Source organism: Canis lupus, chromosome 3 (assembly GCF_003254725.2).
Source record: "Canis lupus dingo isolate Sandy chromosome 3, ASM325472v2, whole genome shotgun sequence".
Taxonomy (NCBI): Eukaryota; Metazoa; Chordata; class Mammalia; order Carnivora; family Canidae; genus Canis; species Canis lupus.
Window position 1 is genome coordinate 60,029,764 of NC_064245.1, and position 22,115 is coordinate 60,051,878.

Genomic DNA, 22,115 nt, shown 5'->3' on the forward strand with positions numbered 1-22,115 from the left:
TTGGAGTCTATTAAAGTAGAGAAAGTGCCTAGTGCGATGCTTGCCAGATGTCGGTGGACCTCAGCTGCAGGCCTGGTGGTCCCCAGGGCCCCAGATATCAGGGGCTGCCCGGCAATGGGGGTGGGGATGGGGAGGAGGCCATCAAGGAGACCAGGAGCTCCTGGGGGGCCCGGGCCTTTGGTTACACGCCCACCTCACAGGTAGATCATCCTAGATTTGTCTCCACGCTTCTTCGGCCACCTTGTGACGTGGCAGGGTAAGGACGGGAAGGGGGATGGCCATACTGACCCCAGCTACGTCCTTCCCTGGCCCTGTCACCCTGGGCGGGTCACATGCCCTCTGGAGCCTGTTTCCTCCTCTATGAATTAGAGACAAGTATTCCCAAATGTGGGACCTTCGTGCAGATCAGAGCAGACGACACATGTGTAGCCGGTGACCCAGCTGAGCGCCAACCATGTGGGGGGCACATGAGGCAGTGACAGTGATGGTGGCCATGGATGGTGCCACTGGCAACCTCCAGCAGGTGGGGCTCCTAACATCGGCCTTTGCACCCAGTGCCTCGCCCATCAGTGCCCAGTGCTGACTCGGTGCACGGGGCCAACCCAGACTGGCACCAGGCCTCACTAGCTCTTTGCTTGGGGAGCAGAGACAGTGGCTGAACCCCACAAATGCCACCGCAAATGTCGGTGCCAAGTTCAGTTCTGTCGCCTGTGTGGTTGGCGGGCAGGTGTCCAGGGCACCCGGCAAGTGGGCTCCTTGGCTTCTTTACCCTGATGAGTCAGGAACTCTGGCCTCTTCACCCACCAAGCCTTCCCATTTTCTTCACTCTGTGCGCTCAGGCCCAACTGGGGCCACATCCCACGCTATTCAAGGAAATTCACCAACCTGACATCACTCTAGATGCCACAACCAAATGTCCCACGTTGTTTCTGTCACCAAACCTGGAGGCCAGCGGTGATGCCCTTGGGACATGAGCCCTGTGCGGCCTTCCTGCTCCCGTGCGATCCTCACCTGCATAGACGCTGCTGCAGCCAGGCCTCCCCCGGCCTCCTCTGCCCTGCCCTGAGCCTTCCCGGTGCCCTGAGCCACTGGAGACCACCTCGCGTCAAAGCACTTCATTGTGAAGTCAGAACTGCAAGGTGCTCGGCCAAAGTGCGCTCAGCCCCAAGAACTGGAACAACAAAGCTGCTCTTACTGTTTGCTGATTCGGTCATTCAATTCACCAGCACATGCCTGACAATCTGCTAGGTGCCCAGGTTCCAGAGGAACAAATAGGCCCAGCCTTGGCCCCTAACCAGCAGGAATGGTCTGTCACCCCCACTTTACAGATGACGAGCCTCAGACTTACAGACAGGAGGGGGCTAGGGGAGGGACTCTGCTGGGCCGCAGCCCAGGTGTGCGTGATGCCCGCCCATCCCTGTAGCCACCTGCTGTTGTGGATGCCCCGGTCAGGTGCGCACTCGTTCAGCTAACAGGAGAGCGGAGGAGCCTGTGGGTGTCAGGGACCCGGGGGCACAAACTGGCCAGCCCACCCGGTGGCAGGTGGCAGGAGAGGGGACACGCCAGGTTGGGGGAGAGGAAGCAAGATGCCTCTCTGGTGCCAGCAACGCATCTCTCACTTCCCAGACAACAAGGCACACGTCACTTGTTTCCGTCTGTTTCTTCTGCTCTTTCTCGGTGGCTCATGGTCTGTCGCTCCTCCAAGGGCCCAGTGGTGCTGGACCTCAAGCTGCTGGGCCTGTTGTAGCCAAAGACCCGCTCTCCCCGGTCACCCTGTGGTCCAGGCTTTCTCTGGAAGGCTTGGTACAAATGTGGGCGCCCTGTGTGCTCGGGTTCTGACTCGTGCCCACATCCCGCCCACCGTGATGGCTTTGCTGCGCTCTCCACCCTGCTGTCACATCATGCAAACCACTGGCTAGGACTCCAGATTGCACAACTCTGCTCTAATACGGAATAGGCCACATAAACCGTGCATGCACACCCAACCCTGGGACTCCGATACACCCAGCGTGGGTGCCAGGCACACAGTTCTCGTCTTCCCCCAGGCCTTCACTTCTAGTCATGACAAAGACCAGAGAGACTCAGCAGGGAGATGAACCTGTGTGCAATCAAAGAGGACTTCTGGGAGGAGGTGACATGAGGAGGGCAGGTGCCTTCTGGGCCTTCAGCAAGTACATGTCACCATGCTCATCTCCACCACAGTCCTGATCACGCTGGCTGGCCCTTGTCCATCGGTCTGTGCGCCTGCTTCCCTTGGCCTGGAAGCCTCCCGGGGCCAGGGGCCAGGTCTGTGAAGTGTGGCTCCCGAGGGCCGGGTTTGGAGGAGACGGCTCTCTACACCACGTGGCCGTAAGCATCCTGTGGCTCACACACCCTCCAGCACGAGGGCTGGTCTTCTCCGTATGGACATAAGCCCCCCAACCCCATGGCTTGGAGGGTCTTCGCAGGCTGTGTCTCAGGTTGGGAGCAGCTCCTGCTCTCTCCCGTGGCCTCCTCCCCAGGGCTGGGTGTTGGAAAATCACACCAAACCACACGAGAGCACTCCCTGCCTTAACCTACTTACGGGCCGACTGCTAATTATAATCATGAACCAGCAGCGGCTCTCTGGAGCTGCCGTTCTCTCCACGGCCGTCGGCAGCCTGGGCCCGGCAAGCGGGCTCCCCACACGGCCAGAGAGGCGACCCTGTGTGACTCTCCAAGTATGTCAGTCATCCGGGACCTCCGTCCAGGGACAAGCCCGGGGCTGGCACAGGGCCCGAGCAGAGCCATCCTCTGCACACCCCCCGCCGCCCAAGGAGCTAGCTAGCACTCCAGGGCACAGAGAGGGGAGACAGAAGCCCTCCCACGGAAGCTCGGTGCACCAGCCGAGCCTGAACTCCCCACACCACCCCCACGCCCGCTTCAGTTTCCCAAAGATGTAGTCTCCAGCTTCTCCCACAGAGCTGAGTGCACTCATCGGAGCCCTTGACCTGCCCCAGGGCCAGACTGCAGTCAGCTGTCCACCCTCCGCTCTGCTCCGCCTGAGTTCTAAGCAGCGAGTTCTGCAAACGCAGATGGAACCGAGTAGGTGCACATGCTTCATATCCCCAAATGGGCCACCTCCCCATGTGCACCTCGCAGCTTCTCTATCAGCCCTGGACCATGATGTCCTGGGGGCGGACCCACCAGTGGTCCTCTGGGCCTACTTAGGGCCGGCCCAGGGCACAGCAGTGAAGTCCACTGGGTGATGAGCCCACCCTTCCCTCCTGGTCACCCCACTGCATTGAATGTCTATCTGACGACCTCTCCTCTGACGCGGTGTGGGCTCCATGCCCGCCAGGCTCACCCTTGGAGGCCAGCACCCAGCCCAGTGCCTGGCACCTGGCAGGTGCTCAAAAAATGGGACAAATGAACATACAGCACAGTTGAATTACAACATTCTGGACATGTGGCCGTCTCCCCCTGCACACAGCCTGCCTCAGCATCTGGTGACGTGATCTCTACTCCTTCCGGAGGTCTTGGCACACTCATCCCTCTGAGCTCCTCCGTGGGCTTCTGAGCAGCGCCTGGAGGCAGACACCCATCTCACAAGCTCCTCTCCTCTCTGGCTTTAACCCGTCTTTCACTAAGTGTCGGGGTCTGAGACCTGGGACTCTCTGGGCCAACGATGTGACAGGAGTGTCACCATGTGACTTCCAAGCTAGATCATAATGCCACAAACATCTGCCTTGCTTTTAAGGAGGCTCATTCTTGGAGCCCGGTGGCCACACACTGAAGAAGCCCAACCACACCAAGTACCAAGCGACGGCATGCAGGGGGCACGTGCAGCCATTTGGCTGACTGCCAGCACTGGCCACCAGCCACGTGAGCCATGACACCTGCAGAGGTTCCTGTCGTCCCCGGTTCTCAGGTCACCCCTAGCCTGTAAGTGTTCCCAGATCAAACCAGAGACATTGTGGACAGGACAGGAACATCCCTGCCGTGCCAAACTCCCTCACGGCCGCATACAGGGCTGTGGGGTCAGTGGGCAGCCCCACGGAGCCCGGCATGACCCTCAGACTTGACAGAGAGGCAGGGAAAGGAAAACCGGCCCAGCTGGCGTGTCTCCCTTCCTCCAGAGCGTGCAATCGGTCAAAAGGAAGGTCCACAGAAAGATCCCATCTCTGATGGCTGAACTGTGTCCCCCAGATTCACAGGTTGACCCCTGATCCCCAGCACTTCAGACCATGACCTGATTTGGAGACAGGGTCTTCCAGAGGTGGTGGGGCTAAAGTGAGGTCGTCATGAGTGTCCTGATACGCAGGGGACATTAGGACATGAGACAGACGCACATAGGAGGACCACATGCAGATTCAGGGAGAGGCTGACCGTTTGCAAGCCAAGGACAGAAGGAGCCTGCCATGGCGACCCCCTGATCTCAGGTGTCTGGCCACCAGGATGTGAGCAGAGGTCTGAGGGTTAAGCCCCGGTCTGAGGGACTTGGTTACAGCCACTCCAGCAGACAAATCCATCACCCCAGCAGGTGGAAAGATCTGGAAGCCAGGGCTGGGATGTGCTGGCATCCTTCCTCCAGGCCTGTTTTCCATCTGCAGGGGAGACAATGATGTGACCCCACACCGGGCCTTCTGAGGATGGTGACGGGGCAGGGCTGGCACATGGGGCAGTGGTGGGGGGGAGGACTTGCCATGAAGGAGGTGGGGGGGGCCCTTCCGGAGGCAATGCTGGGAGCAAGGCGGCGATGAGCAGCCCCGGAAGCTCAGGTTGGCCACACAGGCTCAGCAGGCTCCAGCTCCAGCTCTTGGCAAGTCCCAGGACACCTCATGCTTCAGCAGCTGGTCCGGGAGGCCTGTCCACCCACGTCCCCAAGGGTGTTACTTAATGGTCGGAAGAGCGGCTCTTCCTGACCGGAGAGGCATCTGAGGATCTCATGGGAGGCATTCCGGAAGGCCAGGACATAGCGGGCATCTGGGGAATATGCCCAGGGGAATACGGCCAATGGCAGGGAGGGGTGGGGCCCCACGCAGGTCACAGAGTCTGGCTGGGCCAGTAGCAGGATTGGGGTCTCCAGGCCCCCAGAGAGGTACATGTCCCTCTCGTCACACTGCCACAGGCCAGAGCAGCCACCATGGGACCAGTAAGTGACCTTGTCTGGTCTGAATGTACACCAGGGCCCACTACACTGCAGATGCTCAATAACTGTTCCTTAAATCCAATGGGAACGGGACACGCATCTGATGACTCAAAGCACCGCGTGGTGCAATAATGTGTGTGACATTGTCTTTCAGTTCCCACGCCCAGGCTAAGTGCCAGGCACTGCACTCGGCTGTTTCCATTAACGATCGGGTCACCGAGCAGGGAATGGGCAAGGAGCGAGGCTGGGGCTCGAACCCAGGCTGCCGCAGCTTAAGCCCCAGCTGTGGGTGCCCAGAGGGGGTCTGTGAGGGCCGAGTTCATCCGTCAGGCCCTCACTCAGCAGGCTGGCTACCATGAGACCCGGCCAGCGTGGGGCCGCAGGCCAGGGGGCCTGCCAGTACTACCCCAGTGCACACTGGCCAGTCAGGACCACCAGCAGCACCCCCTTGCCCAGGCCTCTAAAGACAGGGCTGAGGCTCAGAGATGCTCAGCAGCTTGGTGAGATCACACCGGTGGGGAGCGACTGGTTTGTCTCTTCAGACCTTCCCCCATGCACAATCTGTCCCCTCGACACTTTCCTCTTACTTGCTGGTCCTTGGAAGGCTGGTGGCAGGGGAAGCATGTCCTGAGTGTCTAATTAAAACTGGGCATCCACAGTGTTGGTGCAGGGCCCAGGGAAAGCCGAGACGTGCAGGACATTAGTTCAACACGCACACCACACTCCCACACCTTCTGCCAACCTTAGGCCTCCTGGGTGCACACACCAATGCCCTCAGATCCCATCTGGCCTCTGAATTCAGGCGCACGGGGGGCCGCTTGCGCCCGGTCACACAGTCTGCGTGTGGTGACGGGCCCCTGCCCCGCCTGGACAGGCCCAGAGGTGTGGCCCTCTGATGTCACTCTGATGTCCCACTGCGTGGGAGCCCAGCCCGGAGCCACCACCCGCCTCCCCAGATAACAGTTCTTGGGTTTTAGCCACAAAAATAGCTGCTTTTTGGTGACAGAAATAATACTACTCATTGCCACAAACCCAAACAGCACAGAGAACTCAAAAAAGAATTAAAATCCCCTGCTGAACTTCCACCCTGAGATGAGCCGCTGTTGAGCTCGGCGGCCACTCCAGCCGGCACCTGTGTGCTACGAACAAAATGCGATAGGTATGCACTCAACACGCAGACACACACCTAGGACATGCAACAGGATAGGATCCACGGGATGACATAATGTAAGAACATCATCTCTCCAGGGACAGAGCCGATCAATGCCTTGCCCTCGTGTCCCGGACAGGGCACTCTCCAAACCATAGCCTAAGCTACTGCGCAGACCTGCCCCGCTCAGCAGAAGGGGCTCAGTGCACACTCGGAAAAGTCGTAATGAGACATAATTCATATACCGTACCATTCACCTATTTAAAATGCACAATTTCACGATTTTTAGCGTAAAGTTGACCCCTAAACAACTCGGGATTTAGAGGCATCAATCACCCCCAATGCAGCTGAAAATCCAAGTATAACTGGGACTCCCCAAAACCTCAGTGACAACTAGCCTCCCGATGACCAGGGCCTTACTGATGACGGAAACGGTCAATTAGCATGTATTCTGTATGTTAAATGGATGATATCCTATTTCTCCCAACAAAGCCAGCCAGAGAAAAAAAAGTGCCATTGAGAAAATCATAAGGAAGGGGCGCCTGGGTGGCTCAGCGGTTGAGCGTCTGCCTTCGGCCCAGGTGTGATCCTGGAGTCCCCCCATCGAGTCCCACGTCGGGTCCCTGCATGGAGCCTGCTTCTCCCTCTGCCTGTGTCTGTGCTTCTCTCTGTGTCTCTCATGAATAAATAAATAAAACCTTAAAAAAAGAGAAAATCATAAGGAAGAGAAAACACATTTATCGTACTGTATGTACATTTGCTAGAAATATCCATGTTATCAGTGGATAACAGCTGATAACATGGATATCAGCTCAAACCTGCGTTAAGAGCCATCTGTACTCGCAGAGGGGTGTGTCGACCACAATCAATTTTAGAACATTTTCATCATCCCCAGAAGAAACTCCTTGCTCCCTGTCCCCCTCCTCTAGTCCCTGGCAACGATAATTTACTTTCTACTCTACAGACCTGCTCGTGCTGGACGTTTCATACATACGGAATCCCACAGTGGGCGGTCTTGTGTGTCTGGCTTTGGAGGAACGCAGAGCACTTCCATGCTTCATCCACGCCGTAGCGTGACCCCAGGCTTTGTCCTGTTCGGGTCCACTAATGTTCTATCACGTGGACACGCCCCATGTTCCGACCGTCAGGTGAAGGGCCCCGGGGTTGTTTCCACCCGCTGGCTATTACGGATGAGCTGCTATGACCATTCAGGCGCAGCCCCTTCTGTGTGGACCCAGGGGCTCATGCCTCTCGGGCACCTCCCCAGGGGTGACCTGGGAATTGGCCATTTATCTGGTGACTCTGAGGTTAAGCCTTGGAGGACCTGCCAGACCTCTTCCTAAGTGGCTGAGCCATGGGTCCTTCCCGCCAGCCGAGGTGGGTGAGGGTCCAGAGACTCCATCTCCGCGTCTTCTGACCTCAGCCTGGAGCAGCTGCGAGGTGGCCGCCCACGGCGGTCCTGATTCCCACGCGCGATGACCGGTAATGTTGAACACTCTCCGGGTGCTCGTCTGTTCTTGCGCAACAGCTTTGGAGAATCGTCTGTTCAGACCCTTGGTCCACGTACTGCGGTCATCCTCCGGATAGCTACAGAACGTCCTACACACGCGTCCCTCATCACACACGCGACCGGCAAACGCCGTCTCCCACGCTGCCTGCTGCTTTTGTCTGTTTCGTGACGAGCTTTGCCGCATAAGAATGTTTAATTTTGATGACATCCAATTTATTTGTGTTTCCTTTCACTGTTGGTGTCCTTGGAGTCATGTCTAAGAAAGCACTCCTCAACCTGAGGGCACGGAGCTTTATTCCGACGGCTTCCTCTAAGAGTTCCATGAAGCGTTGCTTTTGCTTTTACTATAATTTTACAGAAGCGGAATCACACTTCCTTTACTGCCATTTCTTCATCTGTGAATCGAGAATAGTGGTGCTTATTGCACCAGGTTTGTGCCACTTTTCACGGCTGCTGTTCGCCTTTTGCCATCAGCGTCCCCGCCCACCGTCCGGCGAGAAGGACATGTCGTGCCCACTGCCTCCCACAGGGACGCTCCACTGCAAACATGGACACCACGCTCCCGTGTTGCAGCTCTCGGGATCTGCTGGTCCTATCGGAACAATCCTGCACACCCAGCAGGCCGGAGGGACATGACCTGCCCCCCAGCCAGCAGATGCTCCAAGGCTGGGGAGTAGAGCCCCAAAAGGGACTGCATCTGGCCAGCTGGGGTGGGGGTGTAGTCACACCTTTGGGGAAACAGTATCAAGTGTCTGCTATGCCCACTCATGACACCCTGGGAAGAGGAGCCTCAATCAACCCCGGGTTACAGATAGGGTCCCTGAGGCCAGCAGGAGCAGTGAGGGGCCCCCACCCAGGGCGCAGTGAGGCCAGGCCGCTCGATGGTCGGCCTCCAGGCCATACTGCCACAGCCCGGAGCTGCCCCTTCAGTGTGAGGCGCTGATGGGGGGTAGGGATGAGGGGGTCCTGGTCCCCACTCTGGGGAGGGGTCTGTCCCAGCTGCCCAGAGATGAGGCGCCCACAGAGCACCGAGCCTCGTGCCAGGATGGAGGCCCTGTGAGGTGAGGAGCCTGCAGGAGGCCCCCCTGAACACCCCAGCTCTCAGAGGCTTGCCCGAGCACCCTGGCCTCCCTCTGCTCCTGGGGTGCAGGCTCCCTCCTGAACTCACTCCCCTTTCCTCAGTTGTCTTCCTGAGCTTCCCCCCACCCAGCTGCCCCTCCCATCACCCTCCCTGGCCGCCCCCTTGCCAGGTCTTGAGTTTGAGCGGATTAGGAGATAACTATGTATCATCTAAGCAGGTGATGGGCCCGATTCTTCATCAGCCCCACAGAAATGAGGTTTTATGATAATCCCTTAAAGCAGGTCTCCCAGCCCAGACTCAACCGACATTCTGGTTTGGACAAGTCCTTACAGCGGGGACAGTCCTGTTCTGGCCGTCCCTGGCCTCCACCCCAGGGGTGTCAGGAGTGCCCTTCCCCCAGATGCCACAAACAAAACTGCCTCCAGACATTCCCAAATATCCCCTGGGGAGCAAAATCAGCCCTGGCTGGCTGCAGCACCTTACAGGAGGAAAGAAGGAAGGGGAGGCGGGAGCAGAGGGGCCATGGGCCCAGTAACTCTGGCTCAGGCTGTAGGGTCCCAGGGCCCCAGAGCCCACCTCTGTGTGATGTCAAACCAGAGTCTCCCTTCTCCCGAGTCTTAGCTCATTCATCTGTAAAATGGGTCATTCCACAGGGCTGTCATCAGGACGCCATGAGACAAGCCCCCAGAAGCCTGGCAAACAGGTGGCGCTCACAAGTGCCGGCCCTCACCACATTCATAAACAGCAGAGCTCAACCAGACACCTCCCTTCATGTCAGACCCCCAAAGCTTATTTGTGGGACCCAAGGCTGCTGGTTAGGAAAGCCAGCTGTCCCCTCCAGCCAGATGGTCTCAGCCTTCAGGGCAGTTTCCAGCTTTACCTGTCTCTCCTCCAGGCATCCCCATGGAGCATGGCCTCCTCACCAAGGACCGGCACCCACGGAGGCTGCGGGCGGCGGCTGAGCTGCAGGAGAGCCTCCTCGGCCGGCACGACTCCAGATGGACACACCAGAGGGTCACGTGGCAGCTGCCACCCTCATGCCCCAGGAAGGGCAGGGCCAACCCCTTCCCGGCACACTGAAATAGACTCCCACCAACCCCCAGAGATGCACCTGTTTCCCAGGCGTCCGGGAAAGGGACTTTGGAAAGACACGTGGTCGGGGTGGAGGGTTGGGGGGCGGGGTACGCGCTGCCCTCATGTGCCAAATGCAGGCAGCACGAGTGAACCCACACGACCCTCCCCACGCCCCGGTGTCACATGCTGGGGGCTTCACATCCAACATCATGCTCGCCAGATTCTGGAGGCCAGGACCCCCAAATCGAGATGTGCACAGGGCCACACACAGGAGGATCCTTCCCCGCGTCCTCCCACTCCTGATGCTCCCGGGCTTGGGGTCATCACAACCACCTCTGCCCCTCCTTGACAGAGCATCTCCCTGTGTGCCCATGTGTCCTTCTCTCTCTCCTGTAAGGACACCCATCACTGGCTGCAGGGCCACCCTGATCCAGGATGACCTTATCTCCATCCCTATTTTAATCACATCTGCAAAGACCCTTTTTGTTTTTGTTTTTAAAGATTTAATTTATTTTTTCATAAGAGACACAGAGGGAGAGGCAGAGACACAGGCAGAGAGAGAAGCAGGCTCCATGCAGGGAGCCCGATGTGAGACTCGATCCCAGGACTCCAGGATCATGCCCTGAGCCAAAGGCAGATGCTCAACCACCCAGGCGTCCCAAGACCCTTCTTCCAAATAAGGTCACACACCAAGGTTCTGGGTGGACATGACTTTGGGGGGGACCTTTTAACCCCTCACACAACTCCAACGTGCCAGAGAGAAACTGAGGCTTGGGAAGGCTGTTGGCCGTGTAAGGTGGCATTGGGGCTCCACTGGGTCCGGCTGACTGCCTGGTCCCTGAGCCACGTCCCGCGTCCCTGGTGCCCCTCGGCTTTAAGGTCCCAGCCGCATACACAGTGAGCGCTGCTTGGACTCAGCACGTGGCTGCAGAGAGCACACTGGTCTGTGCACACCTGGGCATGGGTAGCCAGCGCCAGATGCCGCTGCTGAGGGGCTTTGGGGCAACACCCAAAGCACAGCTCACGCCTCACACCACCCAGCTAGCGGCTTAGCTCAGGGCAGGCCCAGTGACCCCTCTGGAGGCACCCAGCAGAAAACATGTCATTCTACCAGCTCTGAAGAGTCAGGAGCAGGTGCTGGCAGCCAGAGTGGAGCTTTCCTCGCCTCATTGGACTGTCATTGGTCACACAATGGTGGGACATGCCTACCTCGCCACCCAGTAAAGGGGGCTGGTGACCCACTGACTGCTGCAGGAAGCCCCCGGGACTATCTGAAGCATCACTATCGAGGCCCGTGGGACCCACAAATGGGTACAAATCATGCATCCCAGGCACAGAATTATATCCTCTTTTGCTTATAAATGAGAGGAGCTTCCCTGTTCATTTATACCGAGATCCATGCCCTGTGTCCCTGTGCCCAGTTCGGGGCATAAACCAAGATGGTGACATGACCTCAACTCCCCTCTGAGCACTCAGCAAGTCCCGTACACTGCTCCATACCCGAGGCAGGAGCCATCTTGTCCCCACTTTCCCTAAGAGGAAACTGAGGCAGAGACAAAGGTGGGGTGCAGCCAGTTCTGTTAAACAAGAGCGGGTTGTGGCTTTGAGCCTGAGAGTCTGGCAGGGTTCTCTGTGTGTGACCAGCACCCTAGAGGGTGCCCAGGAGGAAGGGACTGGTGGACACGCAGAGGCCAAGGGGCAGGTAGCCACTGGACCTGGGATGGATACTCCAGGCAGGGGAGTAGCCTGCGTGAGACTGGGGAGGAGACGTTTGTGAAGGGCGAAGGACCCCTGCTCCATGAGCCTGGGGGTGCTCTGTGGGGTGGGAAGGCATGCAGGCACCAGGACATCCTAGTCCCCCAAAAAGTGGACTCTCTCTGGGGACCAGTGGTAGGAGGAAGTGCATCAGGAGAAGGGTGTGGGTAGCAGCTCTTCCCTTCCACAAGCAATGCCCACCCCACCCTGGAGGCAGCAAGAAGCTGGCCAGGGAGCGGGGTCCCACGAGCTCCAAAAGCTCGGAAGGACCCTCTCCCCTCCCGATGAGGTGGAACCTAGGGCTCCCAGAGTGAAGACACAGTGGGAATGAACCTGCCCCCTGACTCCCCACTGTGAGAGCATCCAGTAGAGGCCAGCCCTCCCAGAGCCTCCCAGCCCAGGACCACCCTCCCAAGGTCCACGCTCTCCCCACCAGGGCTCCCCAAGGCCTGACACCTGCAGTCCGTCTCAGCTGGAGGCCAGAACACCCACGTTTGGTGAGAGAGATCTGCCCTGATGCTGTGGGATGAGCCACCCAGGAGAGAGGGACTGCATCCCAGCAGGGGCTTCTCGGACTCTGGGACCCTTGGGCAGAAGTCGCAGTGCAGGCCTGGCTCGGGGTGCTCTTCTGGGCTCCGTCCTTCTCCAGGTGTCTGCCCAGCGCCCAGTTGCCTGGTCCCTGGCACCGACCACCCACAAAGCCCCAGCTTCCATGCACCTTGCCCCCCCATCTGCAGCAGCTGCTGGGTCCCTGGGAAGCTACCCCTGGCCCATGGGGACACTAAGGGTGGAGACATCCCTCACCTACAGAGGCCCAGGGTTCAGAGACTCAAAGCTTCTCCTTCCACAGCCTCAAGTGGTTCCCAGGGCCCAGGGGGGTAGGTGTGCCTGCACCCTGCCCCTTCCCTACTGCTCTGGAGTGGGCAGGAGGGGCAGCACAACCAGCACCCATGGGAAGGACAGACTGCGGATTCCCAGCTTCATGAGGGATTCCCACCCCTTGGCCTGGGCCTCAGCCTTCAGCCTCCAAGGTCACCATTGTGGTCTGAAGGCCAGGGACCAGGACCCCCGCGGGCTTAATGCTAATTTGCAGTTTGCACATCCCATCCTGGAGCTGTGACCGGCGGCAGCAGGGCTTTGGGAGGGGGGGCAATCCTTTCCCTTCCCCACATCCTGCGGGAGGAGCCCCTTTCCTTCTGAGAATGTGGGGTGAGCAGGTGAGGTTCCTGCACCACCTGGAAACTTCTGAGCAGATGCTCGGGAGAGTTGCAGGGAAGTGGAGCCAGGTACCGTGAACACCCATGCGCTCAGGGCCAGGCTCTCCATCACTGGTCAGTGGCTTCCTAACTGTTCCCACATTGGCGCGCAGGAAGGGACCTGCCTGTTAGACAGTGGCCCCCCCCGGGGACAGGTGTGCACACCTGCGAAAGGACTGGGTATTGAGCATCCTCAACCTCACCAGAGTCTCTCAGGAACACAGTATCCTCCTGCCGCATAACTTTGTGTTTGCCCAGGTGGCTGGTTGTGGCCAATGACACTTAGGTGGAAGCGACAATGTGCCCCAAGGCACCTCACACATTTCCACCTGCCTCTCATGCTTCTGCCTTTGAACAAGGAGAACAGTCCTGGGCCAGCGTGCTGGTCCCAGGAGGAAGACTAGAGACGCAGTGGAGCCACCACACCTGGTCCAGCCTGATCAGCCGAGCCCCAGCCCCCAGCCCCACAGGCCCCGACTTATGTCTCTGCCCGCTGGGCTGTTTGTCCCACAACGTATCAGTTTCCCACAGCTGCTGTAACAAAATGCCACCAACTGGGTGGCTTACCACAGTACTGGAGGCCACGAGTGCAAAATCAGAGCCGCTGGGCTGAAGCCAAGGTGTCCACAGGGCTGCCTCCTGCAGAGGCCGTGGGGACAATCCACCCCCTGCCTCTTCCAGCTTCTGGGGGCGGCTGGCACTCCTTGGCTGTGGCCGCCTCACCCCCACCTCTGCCTCTGTGGTCACATGGCCTTGTTTTCTGTGTCTGCCCCTAACCTCCCTCTGCCTCCTCTTCTAAGAATAATTGCGATTGCATTCAGGGCTCAGGCGGGTAATCCAGGATGATCTCCCCATCACAACGTCCTTAACTTAATCCCATCTGCAAAAACCGTTTTTCAGATAAGGCCACACTCTCGGGTCCCAGGGATGTGGACGTGGTGTGTTTTGGAAGGGTCGTTCTCCAGCCGCCGCATGCAGCAACAGTTTATACGGCATATAAATCTATAGCGATTTTTTTCACCAGACGATACCGGCTCTTCTACTCACGACGTGCTCTGCTGTCTTTCCATTCAGCTCCACTCCTTATGTAAGCAACGCTGCTCTGACCCACTGAACTGATTTCATGCCCACAAATGGGTCGCCACCTGCAGTGTAGAAAGTTCTATCCCAACTTCCACACCTGCCAGGGTGGGGGACCCAAGAGAAACTGAGTGATTTAGAGGAAAGAGAAATGTGCCCTTTCTGTACAGCGAGGGTGGGCGGACTGGCAGGTGCCTAGAAGGACACACACACACACACACACTCACACTCGAGGACATGGTCCCTGGCCACCCTGCCTGGTAGACGGTCCTCCCCCTGCTGCCCATGCAGCAGCTGGAACCCCAGGAGCAGTGGGGCTCACTGGGGGGCTAGGGAAGGGGCTCTGACGGAAAGGAAGGGAGTGTGTGGTCCCAGGTGGCCCTGTCCTCTCCCCCGTGAGGATCCGCTGCTGCTCCCTCACCCTCCCCCTGGCACACCCCTGCCCCACATCCAAGCGCCATCCTTCTCTCCCTGACAACCCCGTGCTGCTTCGACCAATCATGCTCTATTGTACATTCACTCACATCTTTACCTACGCTGCTAAAAGATGAGAAACAAATGAGATCAGAGCCTGGAACTCTCCGGCAGATGGTACAGATTTTCAAGGTGACTTTAAAGCAAGGAAGACACCAACACCTTTTTAAGGGGCATAAAAACTTAGGTCTGCAGGGATCTGTGACATCATCCAGGCCCTGGGCAGGGATTCCTGAGGCCCGGCCATGGCCTCTGCTGAGCACTCAGCCCCCTGTGCCAGCTGCGTGCTGGACGCCTCTGCCTGGAAGCCCCCCTGCAATTCATAGTGGGAAAAGAGAATGCTTCGCCCTTTGTATCTGCTCCCACCCACCACTACTCTCGCCTCTCCTTCTGCAACTCAGGCAGACCCAAGTTTGCCACCATTGCTCAGCCGCAGGGTGACCCTGGCCAAGAGCCCTAACCTCTCTGAGCCTCGACCTCTCTGAGCCTCAGTTTCCTCATCTGTAAAATGTGGATGGCTGCCTATCAGGTTGCCTGGCGCCCAGCCTGGCTCACGGTGGCCCTTGGTCAACGACGTCTGTCTTTCCCACCCAGTGATGGCAGTGGTTTCCCACAGCTGCAGGACAAACGACCCCGCACTGGAAGCTTAAACAGCAGAAAGCCCTGTGCTCACTGTTCTGAGGGCTGAGGCCCTGAATCAAAGTGGAAGTGGGCCGCGCTCTGTCTAGAATTCCAAGGGGAGACTCTTCCCCGGCCTCCTGCAGCCTCCGTGCTGCTGGCCATCGGCCCCCTCGGCGCAGGCCTGCAGGGCAGCCTGTGTCTGCGTCTCTGCTCCCGTTGGGGCGCCTGTCAGAGTGGATCGGGACCTGCCCTGCTCCACTAGGACCCTGCTTCCAAGTACGGTCACATCACAGGGTCCCAGGTACCAGGGTTAGAACTGCAGCATATCTCTTTGGGGAATATGTTCGACCCAGAACACCGGCGTTCTCGTTTTCAGCAAAATCACCATGTCTCAGAGCAGCCAGCACAAAGCGTGGACACTCACTGCCGTGTGTCCCTCCTGTACCACAGAGGGCATCCTTCTCTCTGCCCTACCTCCCCCCCCCCATTTCTTTCCTGGTAGAGACCCTGCCCCGCCCTCATTGGTCCTCCCCTCCCTGCCAGACCTCCACAACCCCCGGCATTGAGTGCCAACTCTGGGGGCTCACCTGGCCTCCCAGATGGAGACCAGGTTCTTGTTCCGGAGCTGGACACCAGCCTGCTTGGGGCCTCTCCAGCCACCACAGCTGCTACCTTGCCTGCCTCTTCCTCTTTGCCCGGCTGCTGGCACTGCCCACCTGACTTGTTCACGAATGCTGGGCCCTCACCACAGGGTCTCAGAACCATCTGCAATGCACCCACCCTGAGAAAGCTCTCCCAGGCCTCCAAGGTGTCAGCCAGGAGCTGGCTGCTGTGGGAACCCCCGGATACCCCAGGGTCAGGCTAGGCAGCAGATGGATGTCCCATCCGTGCCACATAGCAACGAGTGTGCCCACCCTGGCAGCAAAGGCTTGCTGGGCACTCAGTACCGTGTGAGGTCAAAGGACCTCTCCGAGGTGACACAGAAACTGAATTCTGAATTCTACTGGCTTCAGAACAAGACAGAAAAAGCTTCAGGGGGCTGGAGAGTGTCCAGCAGAGGAGTCAGCAGCTATGGGGACCCTGAGGCCAGGAGGAGCCCAGAGCAACAAAAGGCTGTGGAAGGCCCGAGGGACAGCCCTCCCTGTGGGGCAGGTTCCCCGGTGGTCCCCAGAGCCCCCAGAGCCACCTGCAGGGCACAGCGGCCAGTGGGAAGGGTGGCCGGAGCAGGGCGGAGGGGGTCCCTTTCTGCCACCCCTGTTGCTGCACCCTGCAGCACCCCGCATGCCCCTCCCAGAGCACTCGCCCTCCCTGGCTTCTGGGGAAGCCACCCTGCAATTAGCTCAACAGAGATTCATCTCCCCGCCTGACCAAACGCAGCCCACACACCCATCCGCCTCCCGAGTCAATACAGACAGACAAGCAACCGATAGAAAAATAAGCAAAGGAGGGGACAGGAAATCCGCAGAAAGACAAGTTGCCCGGAAATGTAGAGAATGCTCTGGGCGTCCTGGTCCCCAGGGAGGAGCCCAAAGCAGGGAGGAGCCCCTTCCATCCGCTGGGCAAGTGTGAACAGACACTGTCCTGTGCTGGCCTGGGGGGACGGGGACAGGGGATGCATGTGCCCCTTTTGGCAAAGGTGGAACGTGGGCAGCCTCTGGGAGGAGCGGCTGGGCAGAAGACACTCCCGTTTAACAATCGCACCCCCGGACATCTCACGGGTACACCTGCACATGCGTGCAAAGGTGCACAGGTGAGCATTCTCACCTCCCAGGGCTGCGCTCAGCCCGAGCCCCCTCGCCAGCCACCTGTTCCTCCCTCTCTGTGAGTCAGGACAGGGCCCCCATGCACCCCGTTTGGCCAGCCCTGCACAGGGCAGAGAGTAGACCCACTCGGGGTTCAGTGAGCAAACAACCTAGCAGGAGGATGGACGCACACAGGCCATCAGGTGCTCTCCGGGAAAAGTGGTGACATGGGCCCCACACTGGGCAGGTCCTCCTGCACAGCACCCAGCACCTCGCTGGCCTGTTTCTCATCTGTGCACCCAGGTCACACAGAGCACCCAGCTACAGGAGGGTCGGGAGACGGGTAAATGAAGAGCCACCTGTACCATGCTCTGCACTGGCCTGGTGCCTGGTCCCTGCTCACGGCAGGACCATAGGATGGTGCTGAGGCCACCATCACAGGGCTGCTGATGGGACCACTAAAATCCAGACTGCACACCCGTGTTCACTGCAGCCAAAGTGGGAGCAACCCTGGCGTCCAGCATCGGGTGAACGCATAAACAAAGTGCGGCGTGTCCAGGCAATGGGATGTTGCTCAGCCTGAAAGAGGAAGTTGTGACATAGGCCACAACCCGGATGCCATGACCTGGATGAACCCTCCCCTCACACAGGGGACCTGAGGAGTCAAACCCACAGATGGAAGAAGATGGTGGGGACCAGGGGCCGCGGTAGGGGATGGGGAGTTAGTGCCTCACGGGCGCCCGTTCAGTCTGGGAAGATGACAAAAGTTGTGGGCTGGAAGGCAGGGATGTTGGCACGGCACCACAAAGGCATTAATGCCCCGTTGCTGGACAATTAGAAATGGATAGGATGGTAAATTCGGTGTTGTGTATGTTTTGCCACAATGAAAACAAAATGTGCCACTAGATGCTTTCCGTGCTGGGGCAGCAAAACTGCAAAGCACGAGGGAGGTGGGGCCCTGGCGGCGCCCAGAGTGGAGGGACCTCGCCCGCTGCCCACCGTCGGGCCTACTCCGTGGGTCGGGGTGGCAGTCTGAGGGGGGCTCAGGCAAGGGTCACCCGCTGAATCACGCTCACGGAGACAAAGGGAAATGGAGGAAGGAAAGGACGGCACATTTTCCAGCTGAATTTCCAGCTGGAGGGCCTGAGTCGCGCACATCCCACCCCATGCAACCTTCCAAGTGTGGCATGGTTCCCACCCCAGGCTGCCCTGCTCTTATGTGGATGCTTTCCCAGGTCCTGGGAGCTGTGGCCCTGGGTCACCACCCCCAACTCAGTTGGGCTCCCCTTTAGGGGCCAGCAGACACATGCTGGTTCTGAGGATTCTGAGGCAGAGGGGTGGGGGACACAATGGGGGCACACAGGGGTGTACAGGGTGGCGGGAGTGAGTCCCTGGTTGAGGGAGGCAAACAGGAAGGGCACAGATGTGCCCAGACCAGGGGACAAGCATGTGCATCAGCAGGAGGAGGGGTCAGGGAGGTCATCCATGGAACAGACACTGGCTGATGGTGGGGGGTGGGGCAGGTGCAGCGGAACCAGGCCCCCAAGGCAGTTATGGGGATGGGAGGAGGAGCCCCCAGGCCTGGGCACAGGCACTCACAAGGAGGTGATGGACGGACAGTGAGGTGGGGAGGCACCGGGTCTCAGCTCCTCGGCCAAGCCTGGGAGTCCGCCCCTTGATCCAGCAATCCCACTTCTGGATGGCGCCCAAAAGAAGCGAAAGCAAACAGGTATGTGCGCCCCCGTGTTCACAGCAGCATGAGTCACGAGAGCCAAACACAGCCCAGTGTCCATCAACAGATGAACGGATAAGCACACCACGGTCCACCCAGTGGAAGGTCACTCAGCCTCGAAGAGGAAGGACATTCCAGCACCTGCCTCGACCTGGGCGAGCCGTGAGGACATCGCGCTCCGTGAAAGAAGGCAGCCACAGCGACAAACACCGCGCGCTGCCACTTGCGTGAGGTCCCCAGAGCCGTGAGAGCCACAGAGGAGAGAGCAGAGTGCAGGCTGCCAGGGGCTGCGGGCGGGGTGGGTAGGGGATTATCTCACGGGGGCAGACGGAAAAGTTCTGGAGATGGACGGAGGTGGAGTTTTCACAGGAATGTGAATGTACGGAACAGCAACGAACCATTTAACTCTAGTTAAAACGGCAGATTTTATGTTATGTATTTTTTACCAGAATAAAAAAAAAATCTTTAATCCAAAAAAAAACAAGACAGAAAACACTCTCTGCTGAGTGAAGGCAAGAGAGAATGTGGTCAAACAAAGCACAGAAAACCCGCTCAGGGCCGCCTCACGTAACGTACGGGGCAGACTGATGGGGCGGTGTGCGGGGAGGAAAGCGTGGCGTGCCACCCGAGGGTCCACGCAGAGGGAAGAGCGAGGAGAAAATACAGCAGAGGGGTCTGGGGTCATTCCCGGGTGCCGGGACCATAGAGGGTTCCTTTTTCATCATCGATCGGCTTTTGCAAAAATGCATGCGTGTGTTGTTTGTGATACTACGACTGCTGCTGCTCCTACTCCCGGTGATAATAGTCAATTGACTCTAAGAAACACAAGTGAGAGGGACACCCCCCAGAAGAGCTTGGGGCCCCTCCAGAAGGTCCTTCCTGGCCAGAGTGGCCCCCAGATGCATGTGGGAGGCAGGAGAGAGCTGGAGATGGAGTTTTGCACAGACAGAGGCTCCAGCCGGTCAGTGAGCTGGGGGTCAGGGAGCCTGCAGTGAGGACCTGGACACTTGAATCAGTGCAGACGGGGCCTGGGTGTGTGGAAGTCTCCTTTAAAGCCTCTTTTCTCATTGAAATTGTAGGGGACGCCCAGTACGGGGGCAGACACTGTTCCTCTAAAGTGATTCGACCTGGCCTGGAGCTCAGCTGACCATGACCCCCGCCACCTTCAGCACCTTCTACACATCCCCCTGCTCCTGGGAGCCACCTGGGGGCGGGGACAGGCCGGGGCTAGGGGCAGGCAGCCCTGCCTGGCTCCAGCCATGGACCCTGGCTTCCCGCCTCCCTCTCTGACCCCCACCCCAGAACCGGGGGTATTTCGGAGGATTCTGGGAAAACTAATGGTATTGCAGAGGCCCCAGAGCTGGGAAGAAACGGGAGCTGTCATCTTACGGAAGACATGCGGGGTCCCGCCGTCCGGGCCCCACACGTGCCCTGCCATGAATTACCAGCCCCTCGTCCTCCTTCGTGAGACCACAGCCACACGGGGTGGGGTTCAGAGCTTCCCCCGCAATTCATTTCCCTTCGCCAGGAGCTCGTGGGCACCCAGGGAAACGGCCTTTGCCAAACACTAATGCGATCCGGGTCTATTTGTTCAAGCAAAGTCAAGTAATCGATATCTGAATAATTCAGCTTCCATCGAGGATGCTTCGGGGAGGGCAGATTGGACGTGTTTACTATTCAGAGCAGATCCACTTGCAGGTTTGGGCACAGGAGACCTATTTGCGAGGGTGATTTGGGGCACTAAGTAAAAGGACAATTGTCAATCACGCGCCAACGGCACTGGCTGGCCATGCCGTCCCCGGGGCTCCACGTCACACACCTCTCCTCCACACACCGGGCCCCAACATTCCAAATTTCCAAATGTCCAGCCTGAGCACTGAGCGGATCTGTCACCTTGGATAGAGAATGGACAAGTGTCTGAGCAAGAGCTCCTGCTCACCAGCTCCCGCAGGAAGTGACACAAACACCCCGGCACCTTCCACGGAGCTCCCCCCTCTGCAGCTCCTCCGCGGCAGAGCTGGGGAGGGAGCCATGCTGGCGCGGGGGGCTGTGTCGCTTGCCAAAGCTGTCCTGTTGTCGCTGCCACGGTGGCCAGTGCTTTCCCTACCTACCGCAAGCCACAGATCCCGGCTGCTAGAGGCACTCCTCTCCAAATTGCTGTGGCCCCCAGAGTCAGGCACGCTGTGGGAAATAAAAGCTTCTATTCCTGGCCTAACCCTCTCTTCCAGAACTGGGACAGCCAGGGCCGGGCTGTCGCCAGGGTCTGGGGACTGGCCTGAGACCCGTCTCTGGGTCTCTGGGTCTTGCTAGTCTCTGTGGTTCCAAAGCCCCACCACCGTGCCTGTCCGCTTCCCCTGGCAGGACGGTGCCTCCAGGGGGCAGGGATCCCCGGGGCCCCTGTGGCTGCCCCATCAGCCCCCAGCCGGGTCCAGGCACCGAGGCCCCAGCAGCCCAGGGCGAGCACCACCGCCATGGCAGTGGCTCTCCACCTCAGACACAACAGGCCCACGTCCCTGTCACCTGACCTCACGGATCGCACACTCCACCCCAGAACCTGAAGAGCCACAGATTCAACAACATGTGTAAAGCCTGAAAAGAGGCCACTTCTGCTATTCTTAGATGAGCTGACGATGACAGAAAGGCGGCAGTGGCCAAGCTGCAGTGCGAGTCCTGCCGCATGGGACAGAGGGGCCCAGGCTTCAAAGCAGGGCCTCACCTGGACCCTGGCCTCTCCCCTGTGCAACGGAGGAAGGTGCCACGTCCGGCCCCAGGACAGCTCCATCGCTCCTGAGCAAGCTTCAAGGGGTCCCTGGGCCTCAGGGAAGGTCGGTCCCACGTGGCCCTTAAGGAACCTAGGGGCTCGTGGCAGGAGAGGAGGAAGGGACTGGGCCTCGGCACTCGCTCCCACCTCCCTCTCTCACCCACAGGGACCTGCAAGCTCTCCCTGACCCAGGCCACACCAGCTCTCAGGCTTTTTCTCTCCTGCAAGGGTTGTGACACCAGCAGTCCCCAAACCCAGCCTGGAATCATCAGCTGAATCACCAGCGTGCTCCCGGACCCCACCGGCCCTATCAGAACAGCCAGGAGTCCGTACTTTGTAGAACCCGGTTCCCTATGCTCCCTCCCCTTCTCCTCTCCTCCAGGACTCATCGGCTCCTCACAGGGTCACTGAGCACCAACTACAAACCAGGTGCCACGCAAGGTGCAGGACAACCGTGGCGCCCGAGAGGCAGACAGCGCCGTGGGGCTCTTGCTGCGTGCCCAGCACCTTACCCAGGGCCTGACCTGAGGCACAGATACTCCCTCCACTCTCTAGGGCTCCGTACCCGCTGCTGGACGCCCTTCTCCCACTGTTTTGTCTGGCTAACTCCTACTTGATTAATGGCACCTCTTTCAGGAAGCCTGCCAGAATTTCTCTCTCATGGCAGGTTCACTGACCACTTCTCTCTGTCCCCAGAGCCTCCCTGAGAAGTGCCTTCTCATGGTGTGTTTTCAGCACGCACTGTCTGCCTTTCTCATCAGGCCTGGGC

General features: G+C 58.9%; 1 protein-coding gene across 31 annotated transcripts in view; it reads right to left on the bottom strand.

Annotated features, from left to right (window-relative positions):
• ABLIM2 (actin binding LIM protein family member 2) overlaps positions 1–22,115 on the bottom strand; it is a 141,845-nt gene that overhangs the window by 105,898 nt on the left and 13,832 nt on the right. For 23 of the 31 annotated variants that reach the window (XM_049108556.1, XM_049108549.1, XM_049108544.1 and 20 more), the window contains exon 1: positions 9,732–9,886. The exons of 1 other annotated variant lie outside the window; for it this stretch is intronic. In XM_049108556.1, coding sequence (XP_048964513.1) covers positions 9,732–9,756 — 25 coding nt within the window. In that variant the 5' untranslated portion in view covers positions 9,757–9,886. Of the gene's footprint in view, positions 1–885; positions 1,040–9,731; positions 9,888–22,115 lie in introns of those variants that run through there. 7 more of the 31 variants (XM_049108552.1, XM_049108548.1, XM_049108541.1 and 4 more) reach the window with 3 other exon arrangements.